General features: G+C 36.6%; 1 protein-coding gene across 1 annotated transcript; it reads right to left on the bottom strand.

Moving 5' to 3' along the window:
• Positions 1–1,941: 1,941 nt before the first annotated feature.
• LOC120157460 (tRNA nucleotidyltransferase cca2-like) lies at positions 1,942–15,554 on the bottom strand. The gene is given in 17 exon segments (XM_039168566.1): positions 1,942–2,155; positions 2,193–2,371; positions 2,488–2,585; positions 3,069–3,245; positions 11,073–11,217; positions 11,338–11,400; positions 11,646–11,729; positions 11,883–11,949; positions 12,546–12,673; positions 12,823–12,932; positions 13,194–13,292; positions 13,392–13,441; positions 13,630–13,682; positions 14,105–14,222; positions 14,721–14,851; positions 15,206–15,333; positions 15,336–15,554. Coding segments are annotated over 16 exon segments (1,770 nt in total). The 5' UTR covers positions 15,550–15,554; the 3' UTR covers positions 1,942–2,155; positions 2,193–2,266.
• Between the last annotated feature and the right edge of the window lie 2,070 nt (positions 15,555–17,624).

Raw genomic sequence — 17,624 nt, 5'->3', positions numbered from 1 at the left:
GTACTTAATTTTATATGACACACCAACATCTTATTGGTCAAAAAATATTTTTCTAACTAAAAAATATTAATACTTAAAATAATTAAATATGATAGTTTAAGTACCTAACTTGACCAAGAGATAATTTAAATACCTAAAACAGAAAATCAACATAATTTTTTTTTAACAATGACAACTGGAATTTATTAATAATGGAATTAATCAAAATTACATTACATCAGAATAAAGAGATAAATTTGGAGACAATAGTCACCAAAATACTCAAATAAAAGTAAATAATAAACCTACAAATACGAAGAAAATTAAAACATTCCATTTAGAATTATGACCAATATCAAAACTCAATAACCTTCATATAAACTCCTTGTCTCTGTCGAATGAGAGGCTTGACGAAGTGATAAAGGAGTGGAGCGTGAACCAAATAATCTGGTAGGCTACTTCGCTATACAATTCTGATTACATCGGCAAATACATTTTACCAAAAGAGGAGATCTAACTATACGTGACCATCGACTAACCAATAAGAAAATAAATGTCGTGATAGTTTTTGTGCGAGAACCAAAACGACCACAAAGTTATGCGAAAAAAACGTAACAAAAAATATGAGGATCGTGCCACAAAAATAGAGGAAACGTGTGTCACAAGAGCAAGAAAAATCATGTCACAATGACATAGATGCTTATTCAAAATTAAAAAGACTAAAAAAACATAAAACATAATATAAAAAATAACAGAACCAATATTCTTTGGCGGTCGGCAACAAAAATTAAGATTGGTGTCGTCGACGACTAAACAAAAATCAAAGAAAAAGAAGAAGACGGTACGAAAATATTGAAAGAAAATTAGGTTGAGAGAAAAAAGAGGCGGTTAAAATTCAGGTATGTGTGTTGTATAAAAATCAACATAATTTTAGTACTTATTCTTTAACTGATTATATTAACTTAAATACATTATAACCAATAAATATAAATTTAAAGATATATCATTTCATGCACGAACCAACTTACTTTAGTGATTAAAAGAATTGTTATTGTTCCTGGAAGTTACGGGTTCGAGCATCATCCGCTACAAAAAAAAGTTAGTGATGAAGCATGAAAGGCTCTTGGGGTGGAGGTATCTGTAGTCTTATTCGTGATCAGGAAGCTAACAATTTAGCTTCGTTCTCTAAAGCCAGTCGGGCAAGGCCCTTAAGTGTAGGCAAAATTACTAACTATAAAACAAGGCTGATCGTAGAGTGTAACTGAAAGACTACTTTGCCAGTGGCACTGAAGCTGCACTGTTTATTTGGTATTAATTTTATTTACTTAAATCCTTCTCCCTCTATAATCCACAGCTACAAGTATAAAGCTGGAACTAGTAAATTATACAGCAAGTCACTTGTGTCCTTAAAGTCAAAAAAAAATTAAGAACAGAACACTCGTAATTAATAAATTAATATCTATTATACACTTAATAATAAAATGATCTTTTTTTTTTGAATAATTTGTAAAGTTAAAAAGAAAATAAATAAATTATTTAATAATGCTTTTCAATTATTTTCTTTTATAAAATAACTTATTTGAGAGAATCAGAAGGGGAATGGTGGAGTCAGTAAGGGAAAGTTGGGCAGGTCAACGTAGTAGTAGAAGGCAATCAAATACACTCAGCAAACCACCTCCATTTTCCCATAACAGTTCTATGAAACAGGCATGGCCATACTTAAAACACCATCTTACGATGTGAATATATACCATATTCGTTTATCTAGATGATGTGACCTGCCGATAAAGTGCACTAATTCCAAAAATCAAGTGTCTAACTCCGATAACATTGAATAAAATACAAACAAATTACTTAGTTCTATAGTACTGAGACTGAATTACATTTAGTCATAAAATAGGACTACCCAGATACTTCAACCTGTTGGAACATGTGTCTAACACTAGTAATTTAGGAAACAAAGACGAATTCGAATAACCTAGATTAAAACCGGCAATAAGGAGAGATGAATTGCTTACAGATCTAATCTTGAGCTTTATGTACAGACGAAAGATACAAAACCATCCTAGAATCCTTGACAGAAGCATCATTTTAGAGTAACATCACTTTTCAGATCCAACTATTCTTTTCTTCTTTGTGGTATGTTGATTTAATGTCCGGAAGACATCCAGAACTCGAATACAGCTTTGCTTGGCCGGTAATTAATGTCCCAAAATATCCAGAACAGTGCATGATCGGAAAAACTTCCCCAGTCTTGCACTGAAGAAAATAGCAAATGATTGGTCAGTTACTCCATCTTTATTCGCTTCGAATATGTCTCCTTCATCCAATCGAGGCATTCCTCTGCAGTCCCAGAAGGGTGTGCCAGCTGCCATGTGAGAGCCTTTTGTTGCTGCCAATTACAAGAACAGATTAGCATTTCAAGTTCTAGTCTAGATGATGTATGCATGCATGCATGTATGTATGTATGTATAATATATATATATAGGGGAGCTGATTATGCCCTACCCATTCCCTAACAAGTGGTCCTCCAACTTTAAGCTGCAAAACATTCATGATATCCTTCCCATTAACCAATGGTTTCAGATCCCAGACTTTCTCTAGACCTGCATTCATGCAAAAACTGAAAATCAGATGCTCGCAATCCAGCTTGAACATAGTAATTCACCATTAGCCATCAGAAAGTATAAAGAGGGAATGCTTGGACAATGAAATGAATTTATAAATGAAAAGAAAATAAAACTCTCCTCTGGCTGTCGGGATGATAAATTGACAACGCAAAAATACTTTTACAGTTTGAAATTTGTAAACAAAATGTCAGTCAGCAACCAGACATTAGGTTTTGTAATCACTTAATGTTGAACAAAATCAGGGAAGTAAGAACTACATGAGAGAAGAAAGAATAGAAGAAGCACCATTAATTTGTTCTGCTAGGGAACAGTACGAAGGTCTGTGCGAAAGACGATAATTCACGTGTATAAACGAAACCCAAGAGATTGTTTAAATTCTTAATTAACGAGACAAGGAATAAGAGTTTCTGCACAGATTGCACATAAAACTTACAAATAGGAAAGAGAGAATGTTGATACCTAATTTAACAATGGCATTCTCGACTGACACAAAGATCCCTTTTCTCTTGTCCAGTTGAAAATGCTTGTCTATAATATCCTGACTGCAATCAGTATCGGTCCTATCGGAGTGATATAAAAATGTAGACACCAACAAAGCAACCCGCCAAAAATCTTTAATTTCTCTGAGAAGAAACCCTGTATGTATAAGAATAATAAATTACTAAAATAAAACACACTAATTGTTGAACTGTTTTACAGTGAAAAGAAAATCAGATTGATAGACTAGCACCTGTAAAGACAAGCGAAGAGTTCAATAAAAAAACTAATTATGAGAAAACATAAATATCCTAAAAAGCTAGAATCAAAGATGAATGATTCTGCATTCAGACCGCTCATGATTCCCATTCTAGAATGCAAGTCCATTATCTCGGGCATGTCGGCCTGAGAGGCCTCCGCATCCAACAAAAATCCCAATTTTTTCTCTCTCAATTTTAATGCTTCACAAAGCGGATCGCACCCCGAACTTTTCTGGTCGGGCCAAACGAATTCAGATCACAATCTCTACCAGAGTCAATTTTTTGATCCAGTTTTGATGTTTCATATTCTAAAAATGCTGCTACTAGAATTATTTTTCTTAGCAAGGTTTAGGCTTGCTTCTTGGTTCTTAGCCAAGTACAATGAGATTTATATTCCTAAGGATTCTCTTATATCTGATCCTTCTCTAGGGGATTCTAGTTCAGTATTCAAATCGATTGTATCTAAGATTCCTTGGTCTCCTCCTCCTAAGGGCTTCATTAAATTGAATGTTGATGTTGCTTCTAGCTTTGACTGGAAGAGGAGTGGTTTAGGTGGCGTTTTAAGAAATGATAATGGTTCAATTTTAGGTTTCAAGGAGCCTTCTGGTCCGGGTCGTCCTATCTTGATGGAGCTTAAAGCAATTCAAAAGGGTTTACTTTTCTTTGTCTCTTTTCGAGGGCTGGTTAAGGATCGTTTGATTATTGAGAGTGATAGTAAGGTGGTAGTGGACTGGATCAAGAATGTTGAACTATGTCCAGATGTGTATGCTTTTATTGTGAAAGACATCGTTGATGGGCTCAAAGATTTTGAGGGTGTGGTTATATGGGTTGCTAGGACAGCTAACTTAGAGGCTGATGCCTTAGCTAAGGCTGGAATAGGCTGAGTTCAGTGTTGATGTTAAGGGATGTTATTTTTGGGTTTAAGGTTTTTATGTAAGGGAACTTTCTGGGTGTTGTAATTGTGATGTATCTTTTCTTGTTATTAATGAAATTTTAAGGCACTTTTTTCCTCCTTCCGCTGATTCAGAGCTTCTCTACAGGCTCCATTAATCATGAAGTGGGGTTTTTAACGAGGCCTATAACTCATAAAAAAATGCTGCTACTATTAAAAAAACATGATTATAGTAGCACATAAATACAATATATCAATTCTCACTAAACGGTTATATACTGAAAAGTCAGCTTTCTGAAGAACTAACTTATAATGAATTATTCTGGAAAATCTATCTTCTTTTTTTTTTTGATAGAAGATGAGGCCTCGTAAAAACCCCCTTTATTTTACCCTCCATGTTATGAAAGTAACATGAAGGGCCTTGAAAGGAGGAAAAGAGCGCCTATAATTATATTAAACAGTAGAATAGTACATAGCCAGCCCTTACAACAACCAACACTTCCCAAAAAGCATAAGACTTAAAAATCACTATCAGCTGGACAACGTAGTCACTAATACCATAAGACTGATAACCAAAAACTGCAGAACAAAGTGAAACATACACACCAACTCCCCAAATACTAAGAAAGCAAATCAACCTATACCATCCTTAGCTAATCTGTCCGCTTCCCAATTAGCAGCCCTCAAGATAAGCCTTAACGAAATGTCCAACCCTTCCATAGTAGAGACTATCTCCTTCACCAATGGATGGAATAAAGGGGTGCTTAGTTCCAGATTTTTGATCCACTTCAGCGCGTTGGATGAATCTGATTCTAAAATAATCCTCTGGTTACAAACCCCACCTGAATCAATAAGCAAGCCCAACCCCTCTTAATCGCCAGAAGTTCTGCCATAATCGGGGGACCTCCCCCAACATTTTCAGCAAAACAATGACTCAACTTACCACTGCTGTCCCTAATCAGGCCTCCTATACCTCCTTTGCTCCACCCCTTCACCATTGCTCCATCAACATTAATCTTTATGAACCCAACTGGAGGAGGAACCCAGCACGAAGGCTTGGATCTTACTTTGTGGCTGACCATTGAATCAACAAGTGTTAAATCACCCACCAGAGAATCAAAAGGAATCTGCGAATCAAAACTAGCAGCAAACCAAGAAACTATTCTAAACCGAGCAATAAAGAACAACAACACCACATCCAACTTCCCTTTCTTAAAAATAACTTCATTCCTAATTTTCCAAACCGTCCACAAGACTGCCCTTGGAATGTATTTCCAAATAGTAGAATTCGGAAGAAGCTCGTCCCACTGTGTGATGCACTCTAAAGGTTTACTAGGAATCACCCAATCAACATCCCACAAATTCAAAAATCTGACCCACAGTCCCCAAGCAACCTCACAATGCAGAAAGAGATGGGGAACAGATTCACCAAATCTGCCACACAACGGACATAAGGGATCTTCAATTCCAGCCACTCCACGCTTTAACAATTCCTCCTTAACCGCCACTCTCAAATGAACTACTTGCCATAAAAAGGTTTCAACACGGGGAGGTGCTATCCCTACCCAAACATTTCTGTCCCAAAAATCCTGATTCCCCTCAATACCATCCGAGTCAAAGAAACTCTTGATACATGAATTAGTAGAGAAACAGCCCTCTCCATTCCCTAACCAAATCCAACAGTCTTCCTCATCATGCGACAAAGAGGAGTTGTTCAACAAAGAAATCAGATGCAACCATTGGTCAACCTCCCAATCCACCAGATTTCTCCTGAATTGAATATCCCACACCCAGCCTGCAGCATTACTCTCCCTAAATTCCACTACTTTCCCCTCTTTATTCATCGAAAGAGTATACAATCTGGGGAACAAATCTTTGAGGGGGACTTCACCCAACCAAGCATCATTCCAAAAAGCCACATAATGGCCATTTCCAGTTTTCCACCTCAAATTACTCCTAATGCAGACACCAAATCCATCATTAGAAAAGAAGTTATTTATCACTCCTCTCCAAATCCAAGAGGCACGAGCAGTCAAAGAACTCTCAACCTTTTTGGAGTTCGGGTCCAAATTATTAACACAACAGACTACTCTCTTCCACCAAGAATCCTTTTCAGAGGCAAACTTCCAAACCCATTTACCCAACAATGCTCTATTCAGAATAGCTAAGTTCGGGATCCCTAGGCCCCCCAACCTTCTCTGCTTGCTGACCAAACCCCAATTCACCCAATGTATGTTTCTTTTATCATTCGACCCCCCCCCATAAAAATGCTGCCATTATAGAGTTTAATTTTTGCAGCACCGTTAGTGGAATTCGAAATAAAGATAGGAAATAAGTGGGAAGAGAGCACAAAACAGATTTGATCAACACCACCCTCCCTACTAATGCTAGAGAATTCACCTTCCAGCTCGACAACCTATTATAAAAATTCTGCACTATTGGCTCCCACATTGCAACAGAATTTCTCCTAGACCCCAGAGGCAGGCCTAAATACTCTGCTGGGAACTTACCCACTGAACAACCAATTTCCTTAGACCAGTCAACAAGCACATCCTCCTCAATATTGATTCCGTAAATTTTGCTCTTGACTAGATTAATCTTCAACCCCACCAATAGCTCGTAAATCAAAAGCACCCTTCTAACATTCTTCAAATCCCGAATTGAAGCCTTTGAAAAGATAATAAGATTATCCGCAAATTGTAGGTGCGATAGCTTGAATAAACGATCATGGGCTCCCAACTCAAAACCCGAAAACAGTCCCAAATCCACTGCTTTAGTTAACATCAAATGAAGCAATTCACCACCCAAATTAAACAACAAGGGTGATAACGAACATCCCTGTCTAAGACCTCTTTTTGTATGAATTTTCTCAGTAGGAGTCCCATTCAGTAAAACAGAAACTGAAGCAGTTGACATACACTGAAACATCCAAGAACGCCATTTTTCGCCAAACCCCATTTTACCCAAAATTTTCAACAAAATCACCCAATCAACTGAATCATATGCTCTCTTAAAATCCACCTTAAAAACCACCCCCTTCAACCCTTTCTTCCTCCAAAAGTCGATTCCTTCATTCGCTATGAAGGAGCAGTCCAGAATGCTCCTCCCTCGGATAAAAGCAAATTGGGACGGACTAATAATGTCATTAATGCATAAACTGAACCTCCTAGCCAAGACCTTTGACAAAATTTTGTATAGCCCTCCCACAAGGCTAATTGGCCTAAAATCCCCCATCCCCTACGGGTTAATCTTCTTAGGAATAAGAGAAATAAAATAATGATTCACCTCTAGATCCCACTCCTTCCCCTCGAAAAAATCCTTAAAAAACAGCATAATATCCTCTTTCAAACTAGACCAGAATTTCTTGAAAAAGCCTAAATTCAAGCCATCCGGGCCAGGAGCTTTGTTACTATCCGAATCAGCAATTGCTCTCCAAACTTCTTCTTCCGAAAATGGCTTTTCAAGTGCTAACCTCTGCTCTTCCGATAATCTTCGAAATTCCAGATTTATATCCTCAGCCTCCAAAGAATTTTCCTGAGAAAACAGACCATTGAAAAACTCCACTACAGAATTTCTAATTGAGATAGGATCTTCTATGACTTCATTCCCCACCAAAAGTGACTTAATACCATTGTTTCTCCCTCTAACTGAAGCAGTTTGGTGGAAGAATCTTGTGTTCTTATCACCCTCCAATCTCCATTTCAGTCTCGATTTTTGCAACCAAATCGATTCCTCTTTCTTTTGGAGGTCCCATAACTCCCTCTTTGCTTCAATTATTGACCTCATTGTCACCGTGGAAAGGCCTTGTTGCATATCCAACTCCATTTCATGAATTCTTCCCTCCAACTTTTTAATTTTTCCAGGCAATTCGAAGTAACCCCTCCCAGACCATCTCAATATCACGCCCTTCACCCTCTTAAACACCATAGACATGGACTTCCCCTTTTCCTCTTTGCAAATAATATCCAGCTCCTTACCCATCATCTCGGTAAAGCCCTCCTCCTCCATAACATAGTTAAACAACCTAAACGGCTTCCGGCCCCAATTGCAATCCTTGTTCTCCAGCAGCACAATATTATGATCAGAAACTGACCTTGCCTGTAGTGACTGACTTAGCTTCGGGAACAAGCTGACTAATCTCTGATCCACCAAAAAACGATCCAACCTCTCAAACGTAGGAAGTTCCCTATTATTACACCAAGTAAACCGGCCTCCCGACAAAGGCAAATCTAGCAGATTAGCCTTACTCACAAAGTCCCTGAAAATATTCATAGTCACCGAATTCACAACTCCTCCTTCTTTCTCCTCCTGTGACAAAACTACATTGAAATCTCCTCCTACGCATAATGGACATTCCACATTATCCAAAAAGGATAATAGTTCCCTGAAAAATGCCTCTTTCTCTGCGTCCAGACTAGGGCCATACACATTAATGAAACAACAACTTCCTGGGAGTCCCACCATAGTTCCTTTTAAAGCTACAAATCTGCTATAAAGGGCTACATCTTCCATCACAAATTCTTTCTGATTCCACAATGTTATTAATCCACCAGCAGAACCTATGGAAGGGGCTACAGCCGATCCAGTAAGTAATTTCCCCCCCATTTTCCTCACTAACACATGGCTGACAACCTCCAATTTGGACTCTTGCAAAAATAGAATTGTAGGTTTTTTATCATCCACAAACCTCCTAATAGCTCGAGCTTTCACTCTCCTACCCAAACCCCTAACATTCCAAGACATCATCGACCACTCAACCATCAATAGTATATCATAACCTTACAACTCAGCTACAACTACTAACGCTCCTTCGAATTACTTTCATTCACCAACGGAACCATCTTAGCCATCTTAGCCATAAAAGCTTCCTCTCCTCCTTTAAATTTCACCCCCAACAATTTGGACACATTCCAACACTCCAATGCCTCTGCCACCCCCTCATTCTCCTTCTCTGCAAAGGAAGCTAAGTCCTTGCCATTGCAACTCTTAACTTCCCACCTCCTAGAATAGACATTCTTATAAAAACCTCTTTCAATGTTACTTACCGACGCACTTCTCCCAGAATGCCGACGCCTCACCGGTGACATAATCCAATTCTGCAAGTTTAACGCAGATTGCTCACCAATTGCCATTTCTGCAGATTGGATACGAACAGTATTCGACCTTAATAACCCTTGAACAGACCCATTTGTTTGACTTCTGACCAAGCTGGTATTAAGCCCATTATCTTGTACACCCTTATCCTTGCCCAAGTTGACTCCTTCCACAGATCTTTCATTTTCTCTTTCTTCATTAAAATCCTCTGACAATCTCTGTTGACTGGTACCATCACCTATTACTGCTACCTCCGCAGAACAAAAGTCATCAGCCAACAAATGTTTTGTCCCTTCAATTAAATTCAAATTTCCATCGGTAACCGTATCAACCCCTTTTTCATCTCCCCGTACCCATGCTTCAACCCTGTCCTGAGAGTCTGACACAGACTGATCTCCCCACTGCTCATCCTTTCCCTGCTGGACATCCCTCTGGCTCCAGACCGGCGAAAACCCCTCCCGAGAAGCCACTGTTCCGTCATCTTCAGCCATATCCTCTAACTCCGGAAAAAACTCATCACTACCTTCCACCTTAATCTTAATCATGAATGACCTTCCATACGTATTTATAATGACATGGGGAGGAATATCAAAGGGACTTTCAACCCTCAATAACATATAAGCTACTCTACAATCCACTCTGTTAGCAGTTTGTTCCTGTATCTTAACTAGCTTGCCCCATCTCGACGCCAAGCTTGTGAAGAAAGGAACTGACCAACAATTAAGAGGAACTCCAATCATAGAAACTGCACAATAAGGCAATGGCACACCCTCTTCTTCCATAACGTGCTCCAACCTCTCGAACTAGAAGGACAAGATCTCCCATTTGTTTTCCATCGTTGCGACTTTCTCCTCAGCAGTCTGGAAAACTACCAGACAAGCTTTTTTTGCATAACCCCATTGAATCACTTTTACATTGATTCCTTCAGTCCTTAGCGCCCTCTGCACAAACTCAACTTCGAATAATGGCTTACAAATACCAGTTAACGACGATCTCAGCCATGATCTATCCTCCATTGGAATAAAGACTTCCAACTTCTTCTTCACCTCCTTCTTAGCTCCAAAACTCCCCGCTTTCTGGCCCTCAACTTCTTTTGCACCCACAACCATCTCCTTATATGACCTTCCATTGCGAAACTTATTCATCATCTCCTTCTTTCCAGAACCTGCCGCTTGAGATGATGGTAGTTCCCTGAGCAACCCATATACACCAGCATCTGTAGACCTCGCCCCACTAGTACGTTTGAGGCTCCTCGGTATACTTTTCTTCTGATATTTGGCAATCGACACCAATATTCTCCTCCCATCGACCGAGGCATTGTTCATCTTTTCAATTGCTAGATGCATATCATCTTTGCTAGCAAAATGCACAAAGGCAAACGTACTATCCTTGTAATAAGGTCTCCTATTAACAAATGGAATGAACACCTTAATCACCTTACCATAATGAATAAAGCGATCCCATAATACATTTCTCTGCACTCGCCTACTAAGATTATCCACGAATACAACCCACGATATTGCTCCAGGCGAAGACCTACTTCTGCCCGGACGAACAAGACCCTTCGAACTCTCTCTCACTCTCTCTCTACCTTTCTCGCTCATAATTTTGAATTATCTAACATTAATAAAGGCTTCAACTTCTTCGGAAAATCTATCTTTGAAGAGAAACAATTGAATTATTCTGGCAAATTTATCTATGAAGAGAACAATTGTACATAGAAAATCTTAAAATAAATACCTGTTGATACCCGCAATTTTGAAGTAGCAGGGACATCAACAAATTCTTTTCCCCAGTCAACCTCAGTGATTTGGACATCCTCATTTGATAAAAGAGAAGGAATCAAAGATATGAATTTCTCCAGTGATTTGTGGATGTTTATGACCTTCAAAGCAAAGAAAATTATAATGAATGTTACAAGAAGGCTGCAAATTCAGCTTATAATGAATCAATCCTAACAAAAACAAAGAACATGAAAGGAAATCAGGTGAAAATGTAGACTCACTGTATCAGCATCACTGGCTTTTCGCTTGAGAGAATCCCTCACAATGTAATTGACTGCAGGAATCTGCAGACCAGTTGAACAGGTTTAGTGTCATGACAGCAGCTCATGGGCTTATCATAAACAAAAAAAATTAATAATATAACCAAGCAGGATGAAGAACATCTTATTCAACAAATACTTTTCAGGAAGTGCAAGTGTCCAATAGGTAAAAAAAGTGATACCAAAACGAATAAATAAATAACATTAAAAATGTCAACACTTTATGTGCCTTCACACATAGAAGCTTATGGAAGGAACAGGATTGGTACCATTTTATCTTTACGATCCTTGTATGAGGTACCGTGCAATGGAAGAAATAAAGCAGAGTACAAACAGAGCCTTCTCTGTTCATCCTACAATTCACAATCCATAACTCAGAAGATAACAACAGAACACATACACAGAGGAAAACAGAGCAAATAAAAAAAATGAAGCTGCTGCCAAATGAGGATAATAGAAGCTACTTGAGAGAATGGGGGAAAAACTTTAACACTTCAATAACTCACATCAAAGTTAAAGCATCGAATAAGTTGAATAAGTTTCCATGAAGCATCCAAATAAGCAGCAGAAAGCCTGTATAGTTGTGAAAGAAACAATACTTGAGTAGGAAACTCAGAAATTTCAAAAAGAATGCTCAGCGCGCTTTGGCTTTCTTCTGGCCCACTAAAAACAATATCTACAAACGCCAGCTTCCACCCCATCCTTAAGTTAACCAACTACAGATAAAGCAAGCACCAGCCAAAGACCAAACTCAAGCTATATTGCCCAGACAAGGCACGGTTATGAACATAAACTTTTTTTGATATGAAGTTATGAACACAAACTATGTTGTCACAGCTCACAAGTACATCAAAAAAAATATCCAGATTTGTAGATACACGACTTAATTTATTAAGTCTATCACAGTTACCTTGAATCGTTTATCCTGTTCCCCACCCACAAATATTTAGAGAAGTGCAACTTAATATCTTGTCAATTTGTGGTTCTTAACATGCATTCTCCAATTGATTATTAAAAGATAACTGGTATAATTCTATTTGACTATCAAACATGGACTTATGAAGTTAAGATAGACTTGTGTATCGATAAAAATAAATATAATATTACGATAAAACTAAGCTTAGAATGAATAACGAATAATAAATAACATTACTAAATTACTAACAAACCTATAGCATTCTTCTGATACAGCAGGCTCAACCTTCGGAGGGAGACTGAAGACAACCCAAAATAATGTCAAATCACATATGTAGTCAATTGCTTTAACAGGTTGGTTTCCAGAGATCATGAGATCAATCTGCATGGAAGACAAACAACAATGGAAAAAGAACAAGTTTAACAAGGTACACAGAATAGTACAGAATATCCTGAATAAGTTACAATGAATATCCAAAAAAATATAATTTTATGCAGAGAAGCAGCAGTGCAAGACATGGAATAACATACTTCAGTTCCAATGCGCTCTCTGCTAATTTTTGCTGCAAGAGCTGCTTTGACATCACCACAAGCAGCAGCTTTCTTTAATTCTTCATCCAGTGTGAAATCGAACCTTGCACCTAATCAATGAAAAAGTCATATAATGCATCTCCTCTTGTGTTCGTATATTCAGAGGTCAATCAATAGGAAAAGGGTAACCATGCAGCGATGACTGCACAATGAAGTTGCTAGAAGCATAAGAAAGTAAGCCTGCTTTTCAAAAGAGAATGCAATGCTAATAAACTTCATTAAAGGGGGGAAAGAACTCAAGAGTGGAAGATATTCCCTTGCTGATAAACCATCAAAGAGTGGAGGACACTATAGGAAAATTAAACAAGTACCAAAACGAATAGCTCGAAGAACCCGTAAGGGATCATCCAAAAATGTAGCCATCGGAGGTAATGGAGTCACTATCCTTCCAAATTTTAGATCCTCGAGTCCTGTATTTGTTTAAATAAGAAGGAACAAAAATGAAACATAATAGCAACCCAAAAATATGTGGAATTATTGAAAAAGTAAAATCAGTAAGAAGGCATTACCTCTTTTAGTGAAGTCTTCAACTAAGTTGGTATTAATATTGTAGAACAAGCTGGTTAATGAAAAGAAAACTCCGTCAATTCTGTGTGCTTAACAAATGATATCAAGAAAAGGCAAAAATGATATATTCACAGAAACATTATTATTTTTATTACTCATTTTCCAGAATCTAATGATACCCGCAGAAGTATAATGATCATTTCCTAGCTATAACACATGATTAAAAGCAAAGAAACTTACCTATTAATGGTCAAATCCCTTCTAAACGCATCTTCCTCAGCAGTACCAAATTTCTAATTCAAAAATGAGTGAACAATAGATAAAACTTATAAATGTAAGAGTTAGATAACATGATATTCAATGGTGAGCATATCATCGACTAATTAAGAAACAGCAAAAAGTTTTGTTAAGCAATGAAACCATCTTTTAACAGGTTCGTTGCCAGGATAAGTAAATAATACATTTCACTACAAAACCAAATCATTTAACAAACTGCAAAGTTCCAGTATACTTCATTCTCAACACCCACAACTAAGGGCTAAGGCCATCTATCCTCAAAAGTCACAAACAGAATATATGTCGAATAATAAACTAAGATTTATATTGTGATCTTTTTCCATACAGGTTGAAAGAAAAATCTTATCAAAAAAATACAGGTTGAAAAAAAAGGGTAAAAGCAGTTATATAGAAATTGAATATCAACATATTTGTTTACCATCGTAGGGATGCGGCTATTCTCACTATAGTCTTCACACCTTAAGTTCACAAAATCAATCCATAAATCAAAAAGGCGCATCCTTGCAGTTTCTAAGTGCTTAGATTGCTCAGGATTACTGCAAAAATGAAATTAAACAGTATAATGGCCAGAAATAATGGAATAAATAAATAAATAAAAAGAACAAACAAAATACTAGGAGCCAATATATAATTATCAGTAAAAGCCAACAACGACAATGAACTTATTTTGCAAATTAAAGCTAACAACTACAATGTATATCATATAGGCCATACACTATCCAGATGAAGTATACAATATCCTAAAAGTTGCAAATTGTTTCAAATTCAAATTTTCTCTATCTAAAGTATCCACTGCAGCAAATTCAAATTTGATTTCTTTCCATACTTTACAAGCAGCAGCTAGTTCAGGACTCCATTTGCTACCCTTGAGGATAATCGCCTTACCCTCGCAAAACTATAATATTCAAACACTATCCAAATGAAGTTATGAAACAAAATGAAGCAAGTTAAAAATGTAAAAAAAAAATGATGTCTATCGGCTCAGCTAGTTAAAGGCAGCGAAAGATGACATTTTTATTGTACAATGAATGTACCTTGGAATGACAGCAAGACCCTGTGCCACTTCCCCAGTAGATGACAAGTATTCCTGAACCTTATCAACAAATTCACTACCCAACATGTTGTCAAGTGCAATATCAATGTCATAACATTCTTTGCCAAGAAGCTGCAAAGGAAATTAAACCGAACATAAGTCAAACTTTTAGGAACGTCGGAAGACATGTATGCAGCACTCATACAGACAGAATGCAACTTATGAGTTATGTGGTACAATAAGGATCTACTGAAATAAGAATCTACTGAAATAAGAATTCCCGAAAGGATATATACCGAAAAATGTACACAAGTAAAAATCTACAACATTTTATATAAAAACATAAAATTTTAACTAATTTACACCTAAACCTTACATCTCTCTCTTTCATTTGTTGGGATTTCGTACTCATATAATCCATAAAAAAATAAAAAAGAAGGAAGCCGTAATTTATAAATTGTTCGAAATGGGAGTAGAATCACCCACCTTATCACGGACCCATCCGCCAGCAACTCGAAGCTGAGTTTGGAGATTGAAGTAACGGAGAGTGTTCAAGAGCCTATCGAAAATCTTCTTCTCCGTCTCTGTCAACTCAATTTGCTCTTTGATTTGACGCAGGCGGCGGTTGCCATGGCTGCTTGACAGCGGAGGAACGGAGAGGAAAGAAAGCTAACGGTATTGGGTATTCTAGTTAGGGACAGGGGTGCATTTGAGGAAGTTAAAATGCTGCGAAACGCGATAGTACTTTTATCTATGGGTGGAAAGGAGGAATGCAGCAGAAGAGGCGCCTTGGCCTTGAACTTTATGGCGTTGTTCAGAGCGAGCCGCATCGTAGTGCATAGCGTTTCCCCTTGTTTTCATTTATTTATTTAAAATTATTATTGGATAATTAAATTACACTGTTTCTCATTGTACTATACTCTCTCTCTTATTTTCCTCATACAACTTTCATTTTTTCTATTTTGCTCACTGAACTTTACAAATTGAACCATTTTGCTCACCCCGTTTTCTCTCTAACGGCTAATTACATGGAATTTTTTCATTATTTAATATAAAATAATTTTAAAAAAAATAGAAGGTGACTGGATACCACCGCCGACCGTCATAGATGGTGGTCGTTTGATCCCAATATGGGATAGGTCGCTTATCCTCGAGGTCGTGAGTTCGAATCCGACCTCCATTTTTTTGAAAGTCACTCCTAAGTCTACAAATTTGAGATTACAAGTGAGGAAACGAAACATTTCAGTCCAAATTCACGGGTTTTGAGATATTTTCCGGTGAAACAATCATTATATTTGGACTTAAGGGTCGAAACAAATCGATCCATACTATTTTGGGATCAAACAACCACCATCTACGGTGGTCGACGGTGGCCGGAATGAAAATGACGTGGTGGTCGACAAGGAGAAAATGAAAAAAAAAAAGGAAAAAGGGTAAATTACACCATGAGTCATTGAACTTAACTCTTTCTCATATTTTACTCACCAAAATGATGTCGTTTTGGAGTATAAGTCATAACGTCGTTAAATAGTTAACGACAGAGTGAGCAAAATGATTTAATCTGTAAAGTTCACTGAGAAAAATATAAAAATTGAAAGTATGGTAAGCAAAATAGGAAAAATAATATAGTACAATAAGGAACGATGTAATTTACCTTATTGGATATTAGCCTAAACGATATTAAAATAATTAGGGGTGACAACGGGGTGGGGATGATTTTGCATTACCCATTTCATCCTAATACTTACGGATACGGTTTTGGGGATTCCCCATTATATGTTTCAGAGATTTTTTGTCTCCATGCTCATCCCTTACGGATCCTTGTGGGTCTCGGTTAATCTCATCCAAAAAAATACACAAACATTTTTTAAATCAATGCAACACCTAAAACTTATAAGATATATCATATTGCCTCAAATTAGTCTCTATCTATAATATGAAAGTTTCAAACGTTAGTATTCATCTAACACTCAATGTATATGTACAATCTTAACAATTTTCAATCTCAATAAATCAATGTATATTAAATGTGAAAAGATCTAAACTTTAATTTTAGTTCCTTTGAGATGTAACAATCACAACACGTAATCTCACAATCTTATCATATATAATTTTTTATTAAAATATATATTAAGGGTATATATGTAAATGATTATAAATATATATATATATATATATTTATATTTTAAATATCGAGGATCCCTACGGATATTTTTCGGGGATTCCCACAGTTATTTACATGAGTACGGTTCGGTTATCCCCACGGTTCAGATATAGCAATCCTCGTCCCCATCCAATTTGAGCTTTAGGGATAAAACTTTCCCTATCCCCATCTCCTGGGGTGAAGATTTCGATTATTCCCTATCTCCGTCGGTTTGGATCCCCACGGTTTTTTATTTTCCCCCACCCGATTGCCACCCTAAAAATAATATTAAATATTTATTTCTAAAAATTTTAAACATAAAAAATTACTTAATATCATCTAAAATTTATTTATAATCAAATGAAAATGACAGATTTAAGATCAATATGATAGTTTGGCATTTTTTTAAAAAAGTATTTTTAAATTATTTATTTTAAAATTTGAGTATTGAAGTTGCTATAAGAAATATATTTTTTAATTTATTTGTTTAAAAATGTAAATAATTAATTTTTATTTTAGATATTATTTTAGAAATTGTAAAATAATTAATGATATAAATGAGAAAAATAAATAATTTTATTTAAAAATATTTTTATAAAAATAAAAGATTTAATATTTTAAAAGAATTTTTAATTTGAATTTAAACTGAAAAAACCCAATTGTTTTATATCATTTTTAATCTTGCAATATTTTTAATTTTAAAATAACTTAAAAATAATTTAAAAATTGGCATTTAAGACTTATACGTGTTGAATGCTCGAA

The sequence above is a fragment of the Hibiscus syriacus genome, unplaced genomic scaffold (assembly GCF_006381635.1).
Source record: "Hibiscus syriacus cultivar Baekdansim isolate YM2019G1 unplaced genomic scaffold, ASM638163v2 tig00111272_pilon, whole genome shotgun sequence".
Classification (NCBI taxonomy): Eukaryota; Viridiplantae; Streptophyta; class Magnoliopsida; order Malvales; family Malvaceae; genus Hibiscus; species Hibiscus syriacus.
The sequence above is the reverse complement of the archived record's forward strand: the minus strand, read 5'-3'. Positions and strand labels throughout refer to the sequence as shown.